This window comes from Zosterops lateralis (assembly GCF_965231275.1).
Source record: "Zosterops lateralis genome assembly, chromosome: Z".
Classification (NCBI taxonomy): Eukaryota; Metazoa; Chordata; class Aves; order Passeriformes; family Zosteropidae; genus Zosterops; species Zosterops lateralis.
Window position 1 is genome coordinate 50,432,087 of NC_139800.1, and position 16,121 is coordinate 50,448,207.

At 41.2% G+C, this 16,121-nt stretch overlaps 2 protein-coding genes across 5 annotated transcripts in view; one reads left to right on the forward strand and one right to left on the reverse strand.

Moving 5' to 3' along the window:
• Positions 1-389: 389 nt before the first annotated feature.
• The window catches only part of MOB3B (MOB kinase activator 3B), an 80,762-nt gene continuing 65,030 nt past the window's right edge, over positions 390-16,121 (forward strand). The window contains exon 1 of one of the 4 annotated variants that reach the window (XM_083883121.1): positions 390-541. The gene's annotated coding sequence lies outside the window, so the exon portion shown is untranslated. Of the gene's footprint in view, positions 542-2,855; positions 2,931-3,158; positions 3,356-3,493; positions 3,511-16,121 lie in introns of those variants that run through there. The other 3 variants (XM_083883119.1, XM_083883120.1, XM_083883122.1) reach the window with 3 other exon arrangements.
• On the reverse strand, positions 10,030-10,596 carry LOC310922466 (interferon alpha-21-like; the record flags this gene model as incomplete). Its single annotated transcript, XM_083883048.1, has 1 exon — positions 10,030-10,596. One exon carries the CDS (start codon positions 10,594-10,596, stop codon positions 10,030-10,032), a length of 567 nt encoding a protein of 188 aa, XP_083739174.1.

Genomic DNA, 16,121 nt, shown 5'->3' on the forward strand with positions numbered 1-16,121 from the left:
GGAATTGGTAATGATATAAAAAAGCAGTTCTACCAGTGACTTAAACGTGCTTAAACATTTTTGTTATCACAAAAAAGATTATTTCTACTGCTATTTGTTCAGATGTCTTTGTGAGAAACATCTAATGGCTGCCTCATAAAAAGAAAATTGTTTCAAAAAGAGTCACTTTTCAGGTTTTTCTTACAGCATTTGTGAAGGTGCAAGGTTTACTTCTATCATCTTCATTTGCAAGTGTTTGGAAATAGAAGTTAATCAGTCACAATAGAGTATTTCCTTCCAAGCAAACCAATCTCCTGTGCAGTCACAACATGCTGGCAGCTTCTCAGATACCCATCCCCCTTTTTTTCTCTGGTTTGGCAGCCAGTTATTCCTAATCCAAGCTCTCATCTAAGAGGCCACAGATTTAGTCCTTCCATCAGGCTAACTGAGGTTCTGCTTTGACCTCCCTTGACATGGAAGCTGCTACTTCACTTCATCTCCAGTTTGAAGATAGACGGAAGTCAGGTCCTTCTGTGACAGTACAGTTGGGATCCACAGCAGGGTAAGAGGCCACTACTTTGCCTTTCACAATGGGAAAGGAGGCAGAGTAGTCTTCAACAAACCTGGTTGATTTGCTGCTATTTTCTGCAGCAAACCTGGAAAGTGGGCAGATCTTGGTCAATGTTTGCCACACCGCTCTTGGTCACAGAACAGCTTCAATTTTGCATGATTATTTGTCTCTCATCTTTGTCAGACTGTACCCTTGAGGGTCTCTGCTGCTTGAAAAGAGGGGAATTTGGGTTTTGTTCACTCAATGAAACCAGGATTTCCAAAACTTACTCAGCATTGCTGTTGGGCTTGAATTTTTTCCATTAAGAACAGAGAGTTTGGGATATAACCACCTTACTTTTAGTTGGATGTCAGTGAAATGGGTCTCTACTGTTATTCTCTCTCTTTCCTCCCACCTCCTGCCTCTTTTTTGTCTGTGGAAAAGATGGATCGGATGGGAAGGTGTAAGAAATCTTTGTAGGCATGAAAAAGAAAGAACTTTTTTTCCCCCAGGCTGTGTGTATATATATATATATATATATATATCTATCTATATATATATCTATATATATATATATCTATATATATATATATATCTCATCAGCTGGGAGAATGTGTGTTATTGTTGGTTTTTTCCCCTACTGAGACAAACAGTTCAATGTAACTTCAAAGGTGGTTATTGCTGTACACATGACTGTGTATCAACCTACTCCCATAAATGCCATGGGTTACATAAACCAAAAATCTCATTAGCTGGTAAAACAGTAACATGGATACTGGTAACCCTGAGATAAGGGACAGTGGTGCATACTCTATGCTGATACCTACCACAACAGCTGGGATACTGCTACAGAGGGCAAACTCTTCCAAAGCATTGTGTCTGCGAGGAGCTCTGTGAAAGAGAGTCATGGCATCAAGGTTTTTCTACAGATTGCTGCAGAATCAATGATGAGTCAAAGCTTCACATTTGTTGCCTAAACTGAAGTTAAGTTTTCCCCCAACACTACACCAGTGTGGCATGGGATTAGGCCTCTTCCCAGAAGCTGTGGGAAGTAATGGTCCTGCTCTCCTCTGCACTGGGGCAGCCTAATCTTGAGTCCACTGTGCAGTTCTGGGTGCCATAATAGAAGGTATAAAGCCATTAGAGAGGGTGTGAAGGAGGATCACAAAGATGGTGAAGGACCTTGAGGGGAAGGCCTTTGGAGGAATGACTGAGGTCACTTGGTCTGTTCAGCCTGGAGGAGTCTGAGGGGAGACCTCACTGCAGTTACACCTTCCTTGTGAGGGTAAGAGGAGGGGCAGACTGGTCTCTCCTCTGTGGTGACCTGGGACAGGACCCAAGGGAATGGCCTGAACTTATGTCAGGGGACATTTAGATTGGCTGTCAGGAAGACGTTCTTCACACAGAGGGTGGCTAGGTTTGGGAACTGACAGGGGTCAGAAAATAGATTTTAGGCTCCAGGCAACGGCTTGAAGCCTGTGAGAAAGCTGGGCACCTAACATTCTCATTCTGGTCAGAGAAATCATGAAGAGGAACACAGAACAATCCCTGTAGATAGCCTCCTCCTGACACTTGGTGTTTTCCCAGCTTGTTTACTGGTAGAGATCCCCTAAAGTACCAATCCTATCCATTGTACCGAAACACTGTATTAAAAGAATCTGTCTTTCAATAAATTTTACTATACTGCCCTCCGAAGAAATCGGAGCTCTATGTCGTTACAGGAGCCATCCTGAATCGTAACGATAGCTAGGCACTGGAACAAGGTCCCAGGGAAGTGGTCATAGCACCATTCTTTACAGCTTCTTGACAGGACAAACCTCTCAGGTACATGTTGTGGCTCTTGGGGAAGTCCTGTGCAGGACCAGGAGTTGGATTTGATGATCCTGATGGGTCCCTCCCAGCTCAGGATGTGCTGTGATTCCACGGGATGCAGGCAGGCCCTGGGGCAGCGCAGTGTGTTCTGGGGCAGGGCAATCTCTGCTTGGGCGGGGCAGTGTGTGCTGGGGCGGGGCAGGGTGTGCTGGGGCAGGGTGTGCTGGGGCAGTGTGTGCTAGGGCGGGGCAGGGTGTGCTGGGGCAGGGTGTGCTGGGGCGGGGCAGGGTGTGCTGGGGCGGGGCAGGGTGTGCTGGGGCAGGGTGTGCTGGGGCGGGGCAGGGTGTGCTGGGGCAGGGCAGGGTGTGCTGGGGCGGGGCAGGGTGTGCCGGGCCCGGCCCGCCCCACGCACGGGCAGGGACACAACGCCCGCCAGGGGGCGCCCTCCGCCGCGCAGGGCTGCGCGGGGCCTGGGGGTGGGGCCCGGGGGGCGGGACGGGGGAGCCGGGCCAGGTGTCGCGTTCTTTTCCCGGTCCTCAGGCGAGGAAGGCACCTGGAGGGGCGGCGGCGGCGCCCGGAGGGGTGGGAGGTGAGGCGGGGGCGGTTGTGACAGGTCAGGGCGGTGCGCGCGGGGGTGGGGTCGGTCCCGCCGCCCACAAACTTCCCGCCGGGAGCGGGACGCGATTGCGGCGCGGCAGCCGCCCGCTCCCCGCTCCCCTCCGACCGAGCGGCGGTGACAGCCCTGCCCTGCCCTGCCCGGCTCCTCCGGCCCTGCGGAGACCGCCGTGCTCGGGGGCTGGGGCCCGCTCCCTGCGGCCGCGCTTCCCGGGCTCCCCGGGCTCCTCCTCCGTCAGGCGCGGGCGGGGGCGGGCCCTGCCCCGGTGCTGGCCCTGGCCGGAGCGACAGGTGGTGTGCGGTGTGCGCTGCCCTGCCCTGCCCTGCTGGGGAGACTGACGGTGCTGGCGGGCGCGCTCCGCTCCGAGCAGCAGCGGCCGGGCTGCAGCCCGCGCGAAGGTGCGCTTTCTCCAGTGCTCTTTCTTCTTTCTTTCTTTTTCCCTGGTTTGTTTGTTTGTTTGTTTGTTTGTTTGTTTGTTTGTTTCCCTTTCTATTTTGTGGGGATTTTTTTGTTTATTTGTTCGTTTCCGTTTTCCCCTTCCCCTCTCCCAGAGGTAGGTCGTTGCGTGTTTCCTCCGGAGCTTCAGGAGCCTGCTGGGCGCTGCCCGGGGGCCGCGGGCTCTCTGGACCTGTTGCCCTCGGCGGGTGCCTGAGCGCGGAGCGGCGAGCCGGGCTGGGCTGGGCTGGGCTGGGGCAGAGCCCTCGCAGCCTTTCTGCGCCGAGGCCTGCCCGCTGGTCCTGTGGTAACCGTGTTGAGCAAAGGGATGGGAGACTCTGCTGGGAGCTTGTGGTCTTCCGTGGCAAACGCTGAGAGAGACACAGCCTCTTAAAAAATGGGAATTTTGCTGCACTTTCTTTAGTGCTGCGTGCGAAGTTAGTGTCTCAAGAAACGTGCCATGCAGCCGATCTGTTAGGTCTGTTAGTTGTGGAGGCACAGGCTCAGGGTGCTGGATTTTGCTTTTAGTTTGCAAGGTTGCTTAAGGGAAAATGTTTTGTGTTGAACTCCTTGTTCCCTAGTGGAACACAGTATTTGAAATCCCTGCAAGTCTTTGCAGTCACAATGTGACAGCTGGCCTCTCAGAGGCTGACCCAGGGATTGTTTTGGAGAAATGAGTAATTGCCGGTGCAAGAGCTCGCACGCCCTAGAGGTACTCGCTGTTGGCTTAAAAGAGAAGAACTGCTGTGCAAGCACAAGCAGAGGCTCCTGGAGAGTCCTGCTTGAAGCTGGTTGACTCTGCAGATCATCTGTCTTCTGACAAGACTGCTGCCAGCTAGCATTTGAAGATGTAGAACTCTTCTTGCTGCCATTTGATGGTCAAATCAGCCTGTTCTGGGCCTGATTGTGTGACAGCTTTCATAAATAAAATTCTGATTGAATAGCTGTATGATTGTCAAAAGGATAAAGGTATTTGAGGACCCTTCCCATCCCTGCTTAAATTTCAGCAGTTTCTTAAATAGGCATGAGGATGGCTTCTATTCTCCAAGCCTTTTAGTTGTATTTTTACACACAGATATAATTTGTATTTAATGGAGGATACTTGTGAGACAATATTCTGGATATACCTAACTGAGAATTTATGGTAGAGCTGAGCCTGTTTCCCTCTTTTCCACAGCAAAGCATGTTATTCAAGATTTGCAGACTTCTCTGAGTGGACTGATAATTGTGATGGTTATGCTTCCCTGCTCCATGGGGCACAGAAAAGATCACAGAAAACCACACAAACCCCCCTCCCCCCCCCAAAAATCAAACCACCTCAAACATAACATAACAAAACCAACAAAACAACACAAACAAATGAGCAAAAAACCACTCTACCAAAACAATTTAAAAAAAAAATATCCCCAACAACAACAAAAAAACCAACCAAACAACTACCCACCAGAAGGAGGAAATGTGGATTTTAAAAAGATAACATGCACATCTAAAAGCAGGCTGTAGGATAGAAAGAAAAGGAGCACAACATAGGGTACAGTCAAGCAATACTGAATTCCAGAAAGTGCTAAAGAGGAAAGGAGGTGGGTGCGGAATGGCATGATATTGCTTGGCATTAAGCCTCTTGCAATGATGATTTTATTCAGTTTGCTAGTGTAGGAGCTGATGCTGCTTAGAATGCATTAGTGAGTGATGTGAGACTTGGGACTGGACCAGATCACTTCAGTTTCTTTGCTGGTGTTTCTCTCCTGAAAAAATACTCTTTATTAACTGCCAGCAAAGTGCTTGGCATCGTTAGGCCCCTGGGGAAGGTACTTGTGTTTTGGAACAGAACTGAAAGAAGCAGACAGGTCCAAGTGCCCTGGGAACAAGGATCACAGAGTCATTTGGAATAACATTTGTTTAAAAACATTATGGGACGAACATGATACTCATCATTGTTTAATACTTAGTTTTTATCACTAGTTAGGTAAACTGGGATTTCAGATGTAATTTTTTTGGACAAAACACAGTGTTATTTTCATCCTTCTGTTTTAGGGTATTATCTCAGGATTAGGTGCCTCAGTACATTTGACAGATAGATGAGTGTCTTGTGAGCCTCTTCTGAGCCAGAGACTTAGGCGAGAACTATCCAGATAAGATGGAGAGAGACATCTAAAATGAGTAAGATATAACTGGAATTTTAAGCTAAGTACTGTAGAAGTAAATTTGTTTCCAGAGAAACTACACTGTACTATTCCACTAAGGTGTTCTGGTGATGGGTAAATAGCATATTAGTATATTAAAGGAGAAATACTTACAAAGGAACTACGGGTATGGCTGAAGATCAGTTATACACTGAGTAACTGAGAGGTTCTTCTAAAGGCATTTGGATCAGACAAGAAAAGCACAGGAGGTTTTGCTCACTGTTCTTGTTACCTAGTCTTGCTGCCACAGTCACCTTTCTCTTTTGTGCTTGTTCTCATATGTAGTGGGTGTTCTTCTCTGATTTTAAATCTTTACCTTTGAACAGAAGTATGGATTTTATTTTTTGAGTGTTTTGGATAATTTTGTGTTGGTCTGATGGGCTCAGGAAAAAAATTCAACAGCTATTAAAGCAGGATGTGAGGTTGGAAAGAGGCAAAGGGAGGAATAAAGGATATAAAACTGGGTCAGCCTGTCTTGTGAACCATCACTGTTGTTTGATTTACCCAGGAAAGATAGAAGGGAACTTAGCCTAATCAAGCAGCTTAATGGGAACACACTTTTAAAGAGCAGGGGTTTCTTTGGCCAAGGGTTTCTAGGAACTGTTTGAACTAGGAAATGTGTCATCTGTTTTGATTTAAGACATGTGCTGCTTCTGCTGTTGAGGGCTTTTGCTTACTGCACCAATACAATCAAATTTAAAAAAAGAAAAAAAAAAAAAAAGAAAAAAAAAGAAGAGTGTGGTTTTTGTTGGTGGTGGTGATGGTTTGGGTTTTGTTTGGGGTTTTTTTTTAGTGGGGTTTTTTGGTTGGTTGGTTGGGGTTTTTTAATTTCTTTTGAAGATTCAACATACCCTTATGCTGACAAAAGTTGTGGATTTTTAATCTAGAAAGACTTTAGTAAATTCTGTGGATAGTAGCATGTACTATATCCAGGTGGTTGGTAGTAGATGACCACTTCTGTCTTAAAAATAACTCTCTTTCCGCTGTAGTGAATATTAGCTTTGGATTTTGGATTTTTTTTTTTCAAAATTGTTGCAATTTTGCACTTACTAGAATTCAGGGGGAAAAAAATGCCACTCTAAAGTTTTAAAGCAAATTCTAACAGATAGAAGAGTGCAGTCTCTGAATCCACAACTTGAGAGTGTGCTTAATAGGTGCTTAAAGCAACTTAATGAGCCCTGATACCAGGCCTTGACGTGGGTGATACTTCCAGTGTGCTGAAACTGGAAAAGTGTGACTAGGGGCTGATTGCTTGCCCTTTGGTTATTCATTCCTTACTTCAGTTTTTCATCTTGGCAGGGTTGCAATTTATCTTTTCCAGCTCACAACTGTCTGTATTTCAAAGTAATCCAACCCTTCATTGGTCAGTACAATAGAGTACAAATGCTAGCAGTGATCATTTCAGATGATGCTTTCCTGCAGAATATGGACTTTCACTTTTTCTTCCTTTAACCAGGAAAAAAAAAATCAAGAGGATCTTGAAATGTAGTCTTTTTTTCTCCTTAATTTTTTTAAGTGGCTTTGAAATTGTTAATCATTCTAAGAATCACAGAATACTATTTTCATTTTCCCATTTCGGTGTCTTCCTTCTTTCCTCACCACCCCCCCCTCCCCCCCTTTGTTCTTGTTCCCACTGGCATAGTATAAAAGTGCTTGATTAAGATACACATTGGTGTCTATTCACAGATATATCAAAGCCAATACACTTTAAAAAACCCTGAACAAACAGATGTAGTATTGTTTCTTTTGGTCTCCAGTCACAGCAGTGATAAAAAGTTACAAAAGATTTAATTGTAAGAGTAGTAGTCTAGAAGGAGTGTCCAGTACTTAATTTTTAAGTACTTATGTAAAGAAAAAAATGTCAAGACTTAGTTATTTGACTTCAAATAGTAGAAGACCATATTCAGTTTCAGAAAATGCAACTATTTCCACAGGAATAGAAAGTTGCATATTGTTTCCTCAAGGAAGGTTAAGACTGGATTCCCAGTGAGATATGTGAAAACAGTATTGGTTACAGTTACTTATTTTTTCTTCTATAAGATACAGTTAAGTTTAACTTGTAAAAGCACAGATTTTTAACAGAGAGGTAGCATAGGCAGTTCTTAAAAGCTGTGTTCCCTATAAAAGCTTAGCTGATATCAATTAGGTAAGCTTACCTGGACACCCCAAATTATCATCTAATGAGGTCTCTATTTCCCGCTTTCAGAAAAACCCAACCAGCCTGTGTCTTGGGAGTGAGAGTCACAATTTACAATGAGGAATGCATGAGTTAATAGGCATGTCTGCTTTATATTCATGGAAGTACCTTCCCAGAAGAGGAGATTAAGGAAGTGAATGTTTCCACGCTGTCGAAGGATGAGCTCTTTTCAGGTTGTGGTGGTGTCATTACCTAACCAAAACGTGCAGTGATCCCATGAAGAACTGATAGAATCCAGTTAGAATCCAGTAGGCTGTGTAAGGTCGTTACCAGTCGTACCTGCTGGAGGCTGTGCTGACTCTTGGCTTTTTAGAGACTGGAATCCCAGTGCAGAACAGAGCAAAGAAGGTACAATATAAATGTAGCTACATTGATACAGCCTTACATTATCTTGTCTGATGTAAGACAAGATACATTATGCCTACGGAAACCTCAAGGTCATGGCCTTCGGTTCATAAACTTACTTGAGCTTCATATCCAAAGTTAGTTTATGATAATTCATCACAGTAATCACACTTTAAAAGCAACAAATTTAAAAAGGGAAAAAAAGTGAATTAAGTGTACTTGAACATATTTTGCAGACATCAAGCAGACTCAGTGTCAATGTATTTGCAAAGTGTTTAAATTAATAAAACAGAGGCCAACTAATGAAGTTGGGAATCTTACGTTATCTATGTGCCAAACTGCTCTTATGTTCCCTATACAACCACTTAAGAACTGAGCTCTTCTGTTGGTGATTGAAAGCAGAATTATATTCAGGAGTCTGAAACACATTTTTTCCTTCCTGTATCTGTAAAGCAGGAGCATGTGAGAGGAGAGTGGGTGGGCCTGATCTTCCTAGCCCAGTGTCTAATTTGGATGCCTAAAGTAAGGCAGTTGAAAATACCCCATTGTTGCACTCCTGGAATAAGGAATTATACCAATCAATTACAATAGCTACATACAGAATCAGGTTTTTTGGTTGTTTGGTTGGTTGTTTTTTCCCAAAGCAGGAAGAGATTTTTAAATATGTATTTCATTTGAATAAAGGAAAGGAAGGCAACCTGAGTTACAGTCAAGCCATCAAACTTATTAGCAAAATGTTGAGATTCTGTCCTCAGGTAATGATAACACTACATTATTTTTTTTGTCAAATTAATCCCTTTTTCTTCCCCAGTTCCAGAAGTTACAGACCTATTTTTACTCTTTTCTTCTTACATTGAAATCTGACACATTCCATTTATGATAAAAAAAATGAGAAATGTGATATGCTTGAAGATAAATGAAATCTGAGGTTGAAAAAAATCCATATTAGAGGTCATCCAGTTTTCTAATGTATAGGGAGTGATACAGGGACCATAGGGTATTCAAGGTGTCTTGAGTAACAGTAAACTGATGAAGGTGATAACTTGAAGTACTGCTTGGTTCTGCCTGAATGAAGGAAAGAAACATGGAAGAGGAATGAAAAAAGTTTGTTAATATCTGTCTTCATACAGTAGTTCTTATCAGATTAATTTTGTATGCTTATGGACCTGAAGCACATTGAATGCATGCATATTTTACATAGTGTTGTGAATCAACATGAAAATCTATGCTGTAGTTATTCAATATGCTGTATAGAAATCTGTCTATATATATATATCATATATAAAATATGTATTTGATATATAAAAACATATCTTCATAGGCTTTTGTGGAGACATTTATTTTGCAAATTGTGGAGACAATTATTTTGCAAAATAAAGATCAAAACTGGTAATTGAGTTTTCTTGTTTGGGAGGACTACATATCATTATTTTTTGAGTTTAAAGATGTCTTGGTCATCTTAAATTCTCGTGGGTTTTGTAATTTAAGATTTATTGTAAAGTATAAGACTACAGGAAGGTCTGTCTTCCTTATGCATGTCTGCATCTTTAATTTTTTCCTGAGTTAGTGAAGTAATGCAAAAATAAAACCTATGCAGTAATGTATGTAGATTTTTCAAGTTGTAAAGCAACTGTTATTTTATGTAGAAAGACCACAAAATCTTTTTTAAATAGTGCAAATAGACAATACAAGAGCAATATTCACTATTTTTAAAGACATTCTAAAGAAGCAATGATACTAAGTGCCCTTTCATTTGAATACTCCACATGTTTAACATAGAGCACTGAATGCTTTTTGAAAACAAGCCCCAACTGTCAGTTTGAAAATTATTAAAATGTGGAAATGAAAAATCTATCAAGAAGGGGGAAATTATTGTATTATTAAAAAGAAACAAAACATAGATTTTACCTCTTTATGTAGTTTTTTTTTTCAAAAGACTGTCAAAAATTATATAACATGTTCTCAATTCCATTTGAACTGTTTCCCAGGAACAATGGCTGTATTGCTTATCTTCTAGGAAATTGGTGATTCTTTGAAAGTACTTTTTAATGCTGTATATCGAGCTTTTTAGGATCCATGTTTGAAAACTGTCTTTTGCTATTGATTGTTCTTCTGATAAACATGTCTCCAGTTCTTCAATTTGATGATGAATTCCATTTTGGAAGTTCTCAATCTTGCTTGTATTCCAAATATCAACAGGAAGATTTTTGCTAAATAGTTGGAAGGTCTGTTGAAGGAACTCATAGATGATCCTTATGATGTTCTTCTGTGTGACCTTGGTAATCTCCATGGGGAATCTGAAATCAGTTGTTTCGCTGAGACATTGCTGAGGAAAATAACCACCTATTTTCCACAGAAAGGTCATGGTATGGTGGTTCATTTTGTTTCCTTGGAAAAGACAAACTGAACGTGAGATTTTGATATACAATGCCAGTATAATGCAAATTTGCAGTAAACTTCTCTGAACCATAATGGTCATGCTGATGAAGCAGTCAGCACTACTTTCCTTTCCTTTTTGCAGATCCGTAAGCTTGCAGTTTCTTAATTGTCTCGTCTTGTTCATGTGCTTCTCTTTCCCATCTCTGAATTTATTTCATCTGTATGACAACTGGGTATTACTCACTGTGTGGGAGTTACTCTTTCTAACAACTATGGTCCTGCCAAGGTTTACTGTTTTCCATTTCACACAGTTGCAAGGATTTTGCTCATTTTTGCTTTGACAGTATTTAATTGAAAAATTAGGAAATCAGTCAATCTAGTGATTCAGAAGATATTGTCAGATTAGCAGGTTAGAATGTGGTAAGAGCATTTCATCCTTTTACATTCTTACTAGAATAGGCAGTCCTGCTTGAAAAATTTTACTCTTATGCTGAAGTTGGCAAGGACAGTAAAAACAATCATGTCCCTGGCTAACAGATATGCAATCAAAGCAAGATGTAATTTTGATTTAAGAACAAATATCTTTTTAGTAGGATAAACTGTTTTGTTTGGGCAATGGCTTAAATTTTATTAGCAAAATAACCTTGTTGTTGACACAAGCATTGACTCACTAGGGGCATATGTTGCTATGACTATGATGGCAAAAAAAAAAAAGTATATACAACTCTTAAGACAGATGCCTTTTTCTTTAAAATCTCTGATTGTTCACTATTCAGAGAAACTTTGTTCTACTCCGTTACTTGATGAATCAGCCTCAATTTTTAGATCCATTCAGGAAAGTGTGCTTTTACCTTAAAAAAGTGGAATTCCTTACATTTCAGAGTAAGAAAACTCCTGTTCTGAAGCTTTCTCCTGTTGTCCCAAAGCAGTTTCTTTCACCTGGTATATGAGAGAGTCTGGCTCTGCTTGTCCACTGGAATGCAAAAGAAAGCATCTTTTAAATCCCAACCAGTCAAATAAGTATTTGTCCATTAGTATTTGGTTTATTGCTCTTATATCTTGTTCCTTCTGACTGTCTTATTCTTCTGAGGTCTGGGTCATTAATAAACAGATTTGAGCCTTCTGTACCATTTCTTGTGAGATATATAGAGTTTTCTGACTCAACCATTTAACTTGCATAAGAAATCTTGTCCTACAAAGGACAGAACATTCTGGCATATAGAAACTCATTAGTCAGTTTAACTACTCCAACTGGCCACTCTGTAAGTTGCAGGAATAGCCATAAAGCTGCCCCAAAGTCAATGCTGTAACTTTACTTAGCCCTTACAGATAGTTTTTACTGAATATGTGGCTCTACTATTTATCAAAAATTCATTGTTACTCTGGTTTTACTGGAACAAGAGAGTCTCTTGGAGATTCCTTGGTATTTTCCCTTGGTCACCTCACTCATTGTAAAAAAATTCCCCACCATCCTAATGTTTTCATCTCTTCAATGACTCTTACTGCCAAGAACTATCACATTGATTGAAGCCAAAAGTGTGTGTGTGTGTTGCACAGGGGAAGTAGGGGCCTTTCAGGCCCCAAGCCCCCTGCTTATCTTGTTTCTTTCACCTTTGTAAAGCCAGTCTCTTTTCTTTCCACAGTAACATGGTAATCAATGTAGCCTAAGTATGCCTCCAGTTAGGGTAACCTGTTAGGTTTCCAAAAGTTGATACATTCCTTCAAAATTCTCTCAGTACAAACCAACAGGTCACTTCCAATTCAACAAATATGAATATAAAAAAGGACATGTATAAAATCTGACAGACCCTTGTTACTTGTTTTAAAGATGCATGTATCACTGGTTGCTTATTTCCCTGACTCTGGCCAGCAACAGGAATAAAATCCTTACTTCCAATGTGCTCTTTATTTTGATCTGTGTTCTCTACGTCCATCCCCACTCCTATGTTATGTAATGTGAAAAGGAGGGAACTAACATTCACACATCTTCTGCCTTATCCCCTCTGCAACACACGGTCTTTGCCTTTTTATCCTCAGTACATGACATTGACATATCTCCTCTCGACATACAGTTTTTCTGAATACCTGGGTTTCTACAATGTCGTAAAAGCATCAACATAAACCATCACTGATCCCATTTACCAAGTCAGCAACAAGACACCAACTCCAAAGTAAACCCTCAAATATGCATTCTCCCCATTTTCAAATTGTTAAGGTGTCCACCACTGCTAGTGTATGGATATGTATTCATTTTATTTTTAGTTGTTGGATCTTCCCTAGCTTACTCCAGCTTTCCAAAATAAAACCTCAAGAGCTACAGGTAGAATTGTGGACTAGTTTGCTGATACTCAATTGCCCAATTCCTTTATCCTTATGTCCAGACTTCTAATACAAATGATTTTTTACTCTCTGCTCCAGCTCCTTGTTGTCAGAGAAAGGAAAAGCACTCTCTCCCATCATGCGGTTTTGCATGTAATGAGTTTCAAAGCCTAGGCATTTACATATTTCCCAGTTCTGATGCCCTGTTGTTACACACTGCTTGGACCCTGTGTCAGCAAAGATAGGAGGACACCTCCCCTCTTTCACACACTGTTTTTGTTATGTACAGTGGTAGTCACTAGTCCAAATCCTCCTTATCCAATTTATACAGAGCTTGAAGTTTTCAACTGCCAATCCCACTGGTAAGCCCAGGACTAGTCACACTAATCAGTTACAACAAAATGAAATTTGGTACTCACCAGTCCAGAAATTCGTACTACTTTCCCCCTTGTTCAAATACCTCTGGAGTGTTTCACCTTTGAGTTGCTCACTGCCTCAGTGCTGGAGAGGATTTGGTGGAGTCTCCAATCAAAGTGGTCCAAATCCTGTCTCATCTAATTCTCCTCTGCTGGCGGCAGCAAGTTGATCCAGGCAAGGCAAGGCTTTGTATTCCCATTTGTGTCACTGAGATCGTTGTCCCAAAATGGATTCTTTCACCTATTAATGCAAGAGGCTGATCCATGCACAGAGCTCAGGTGTTTATTTACAGTTCTGCACAACAAGGGGTGCTGGGTGACAAATCAAGCACACAGACTATCAAAACTTTTTACTATTTCTGCATTATAGCAAACAAAGGCATTAATGTTCACTTGTTATAAGTTACATAATTCTGTTATCAATTAGTGTTCTGTCTTCTCTTGGTTAAATCATTCTTTTCCTTCTTTTGCTAATTAGTATGTTTGCTCAGTCTTTCTCTTCTTTTAGTTAGTGGGTTTCTTGGGTCTGTGGTCATTAATTTCCCTTGCCAGAGTTACCCTTTACCCAGTTAAAGTGTTGGCTTTTTTACTTCCTTATCTTGGGAGTTCTGCCAAATGACCTTGTGGCCTATAATTTCTGCATTCTTTGTATCCACTCTCAGTGGTGGATCCTTCTCCCTCAGCTCTGCTAACCTCCTGCTAGGTCTGTGATCATTGAAGCATAACAAACCCTAAACCTTAACAAGACTATTCTATTGGGCAAGTAATCTTTCTAATACCTGGACATCACTCCCATGAAAACAAGCTCTCAAGGAAACTTAATTCATTTGTGTTGGTACAAAATGTCCCCTCTTCAGGACTACTCCAGCTGTTATTATAGAAATTTATCTCCCAGGTTCTGGCTGATGTATTTCTCTGACTATCAGGTCTTTGGGCTGGGTTATAGTAAGACTGCAGGTAGTCTTACTATACTACTAAACCACTGGATGAGTTGTAAGGGTCTGAATCAGTCTGAGCCTTTGATAATGACAATACTAAGAAAGTGCCACATGAGCATTGTGGCTTGAAATTAAAGTGCTGGGTTGTTTCCTGAATATGCATTAACAAAGTGCCATGTTTCTATGTATCACTGACTTCCTCTAGTGCAGTACCAGCCTTTTGAACTGGTTCCTGTAATCACAATATACAAAGCCACTGGTGATTGGAAAGAGAGACTGAGTTGAACATTAAGTTAAGCAAAAATTCGAAAGTATTTAGCAGGCAGATTTGCTCTTCTTTTGTGGGAATCCTTATGGATTGCTACTTCTAAAAGCGAACCAATGTGATTTACCTTTATGTTATTCAGTCTGCATAATTACAGGAATATTTGAAAAAGAATATGGAAAATGTATAAGCTCAGAAATATTTGATGTTGTCCTGATTTTATCTGGTATGGGCTTAGTTTTTTCCTAATTGCATGCTATGTTTTAGGTTCAGCAGGAGGATACTGTTGATAAAACACTAATGATTTGGCTGTTGCCATCAGGACTGTTGTTTCCTGTGCTCTGCCAATGAACAAGTGCACAAGAAGCTGGAAGGGAGCCCAGCCAGGAGAGCTGACCTGAACTGGTCAAACGGATTTTCCAAACCACAGAACGTCATGCTCAGTATATACACTGGGGGGAATTGTACAGGAGCTGCAGATTTGTCACTGGCCAGTGGGTGATGAGCAATTGTATTGTGCATCACTTACCTTTTTAGGGTTTTATTCCTCTTTATCACTATTTTTGTGGTGGTTGTTATCGTGATGATTATGATACTACATTTTGCGTCACTTATTAAACCTATGTGTTTTACTTTTCTTTCAGGTTTTCCTTCCCATTGGGGAAGGGGGAGGAGTGAGTGAGTGGCTGTGTGGTTCTTGGTTGCCAGTCAGGGTTAAACTATGACAGATGGAAACAGTGAAAGAATTCCACAATGATCTTGAGATTAGGAAGTATTTTGTTAAGGGAAAAATAAATCCTGTTGATGCTTGGGAGGACCTGTTACAGTCTGACAGAGTGAAAGATTGCTATGGATAAGCAGTTTCTTTAGCAAAAGAGTGAATGACTTCAGCAGTTAGGCAGTAGTATCCTACTAATATTGGAACTCTCCCATGATATTGAGATGTGTATATATATATATATATATATATATATATATAAATTTTTTTTTTTTTTTTTTTTTTTTTTTTTTGCTTCTGCTGAGGTGCTTCATTAGTTATATTCTGGTGTTGTCACAAATTATCTACACCCAGAGGTCTTCAGAGAAGTTAGTTTATGAATTAAATTTGTGGTAGGGAAAGTTCTGTATTTGAAAGACTGGATAGAGAACCAGGAAAGCTGTGATAGATTTAGTGGATTGATTTGCCACAGATGTCTTTTTAATTTTAATTTGGTGTACATGCGTATTGATCTTTTGTATTAAATGGAGCATTGATTTAAATCAAGTAAGGACCAGACCTTTCATCTATTAAAGCAACATGAGAAACAGCTTAGTGCTGCATGACAAGGTGGATCTTCAGTGGTTGTATTCTGTTTATGCACTGTCATCCCTCTTTTCCTTCCATTGTCATTTCATAGAAAACCCATGATGTGTTGTGTTGTTGTGAAAAATAAGTTAAAATTTCAAGGGGAGATTAAGCAGTATGAAGTGATTGTAGGTGACGAAGAAAAGAATATACTGTGTAAGAACCTTCAGGTCAGGAGTAGGGATCAGAGACCTGTTGGCTTTGTGCAGCTTATCTAAGGACAAGTCAGGACAGTTGCTTCTCAGAGTAGCTGAGTTGTGTCTACCTAATATTATGCATAACCCCTCTAATTTGGGGATGTCTGAGGACTCACATGGAGATTACTGTCTTCTAAGTTAGAAT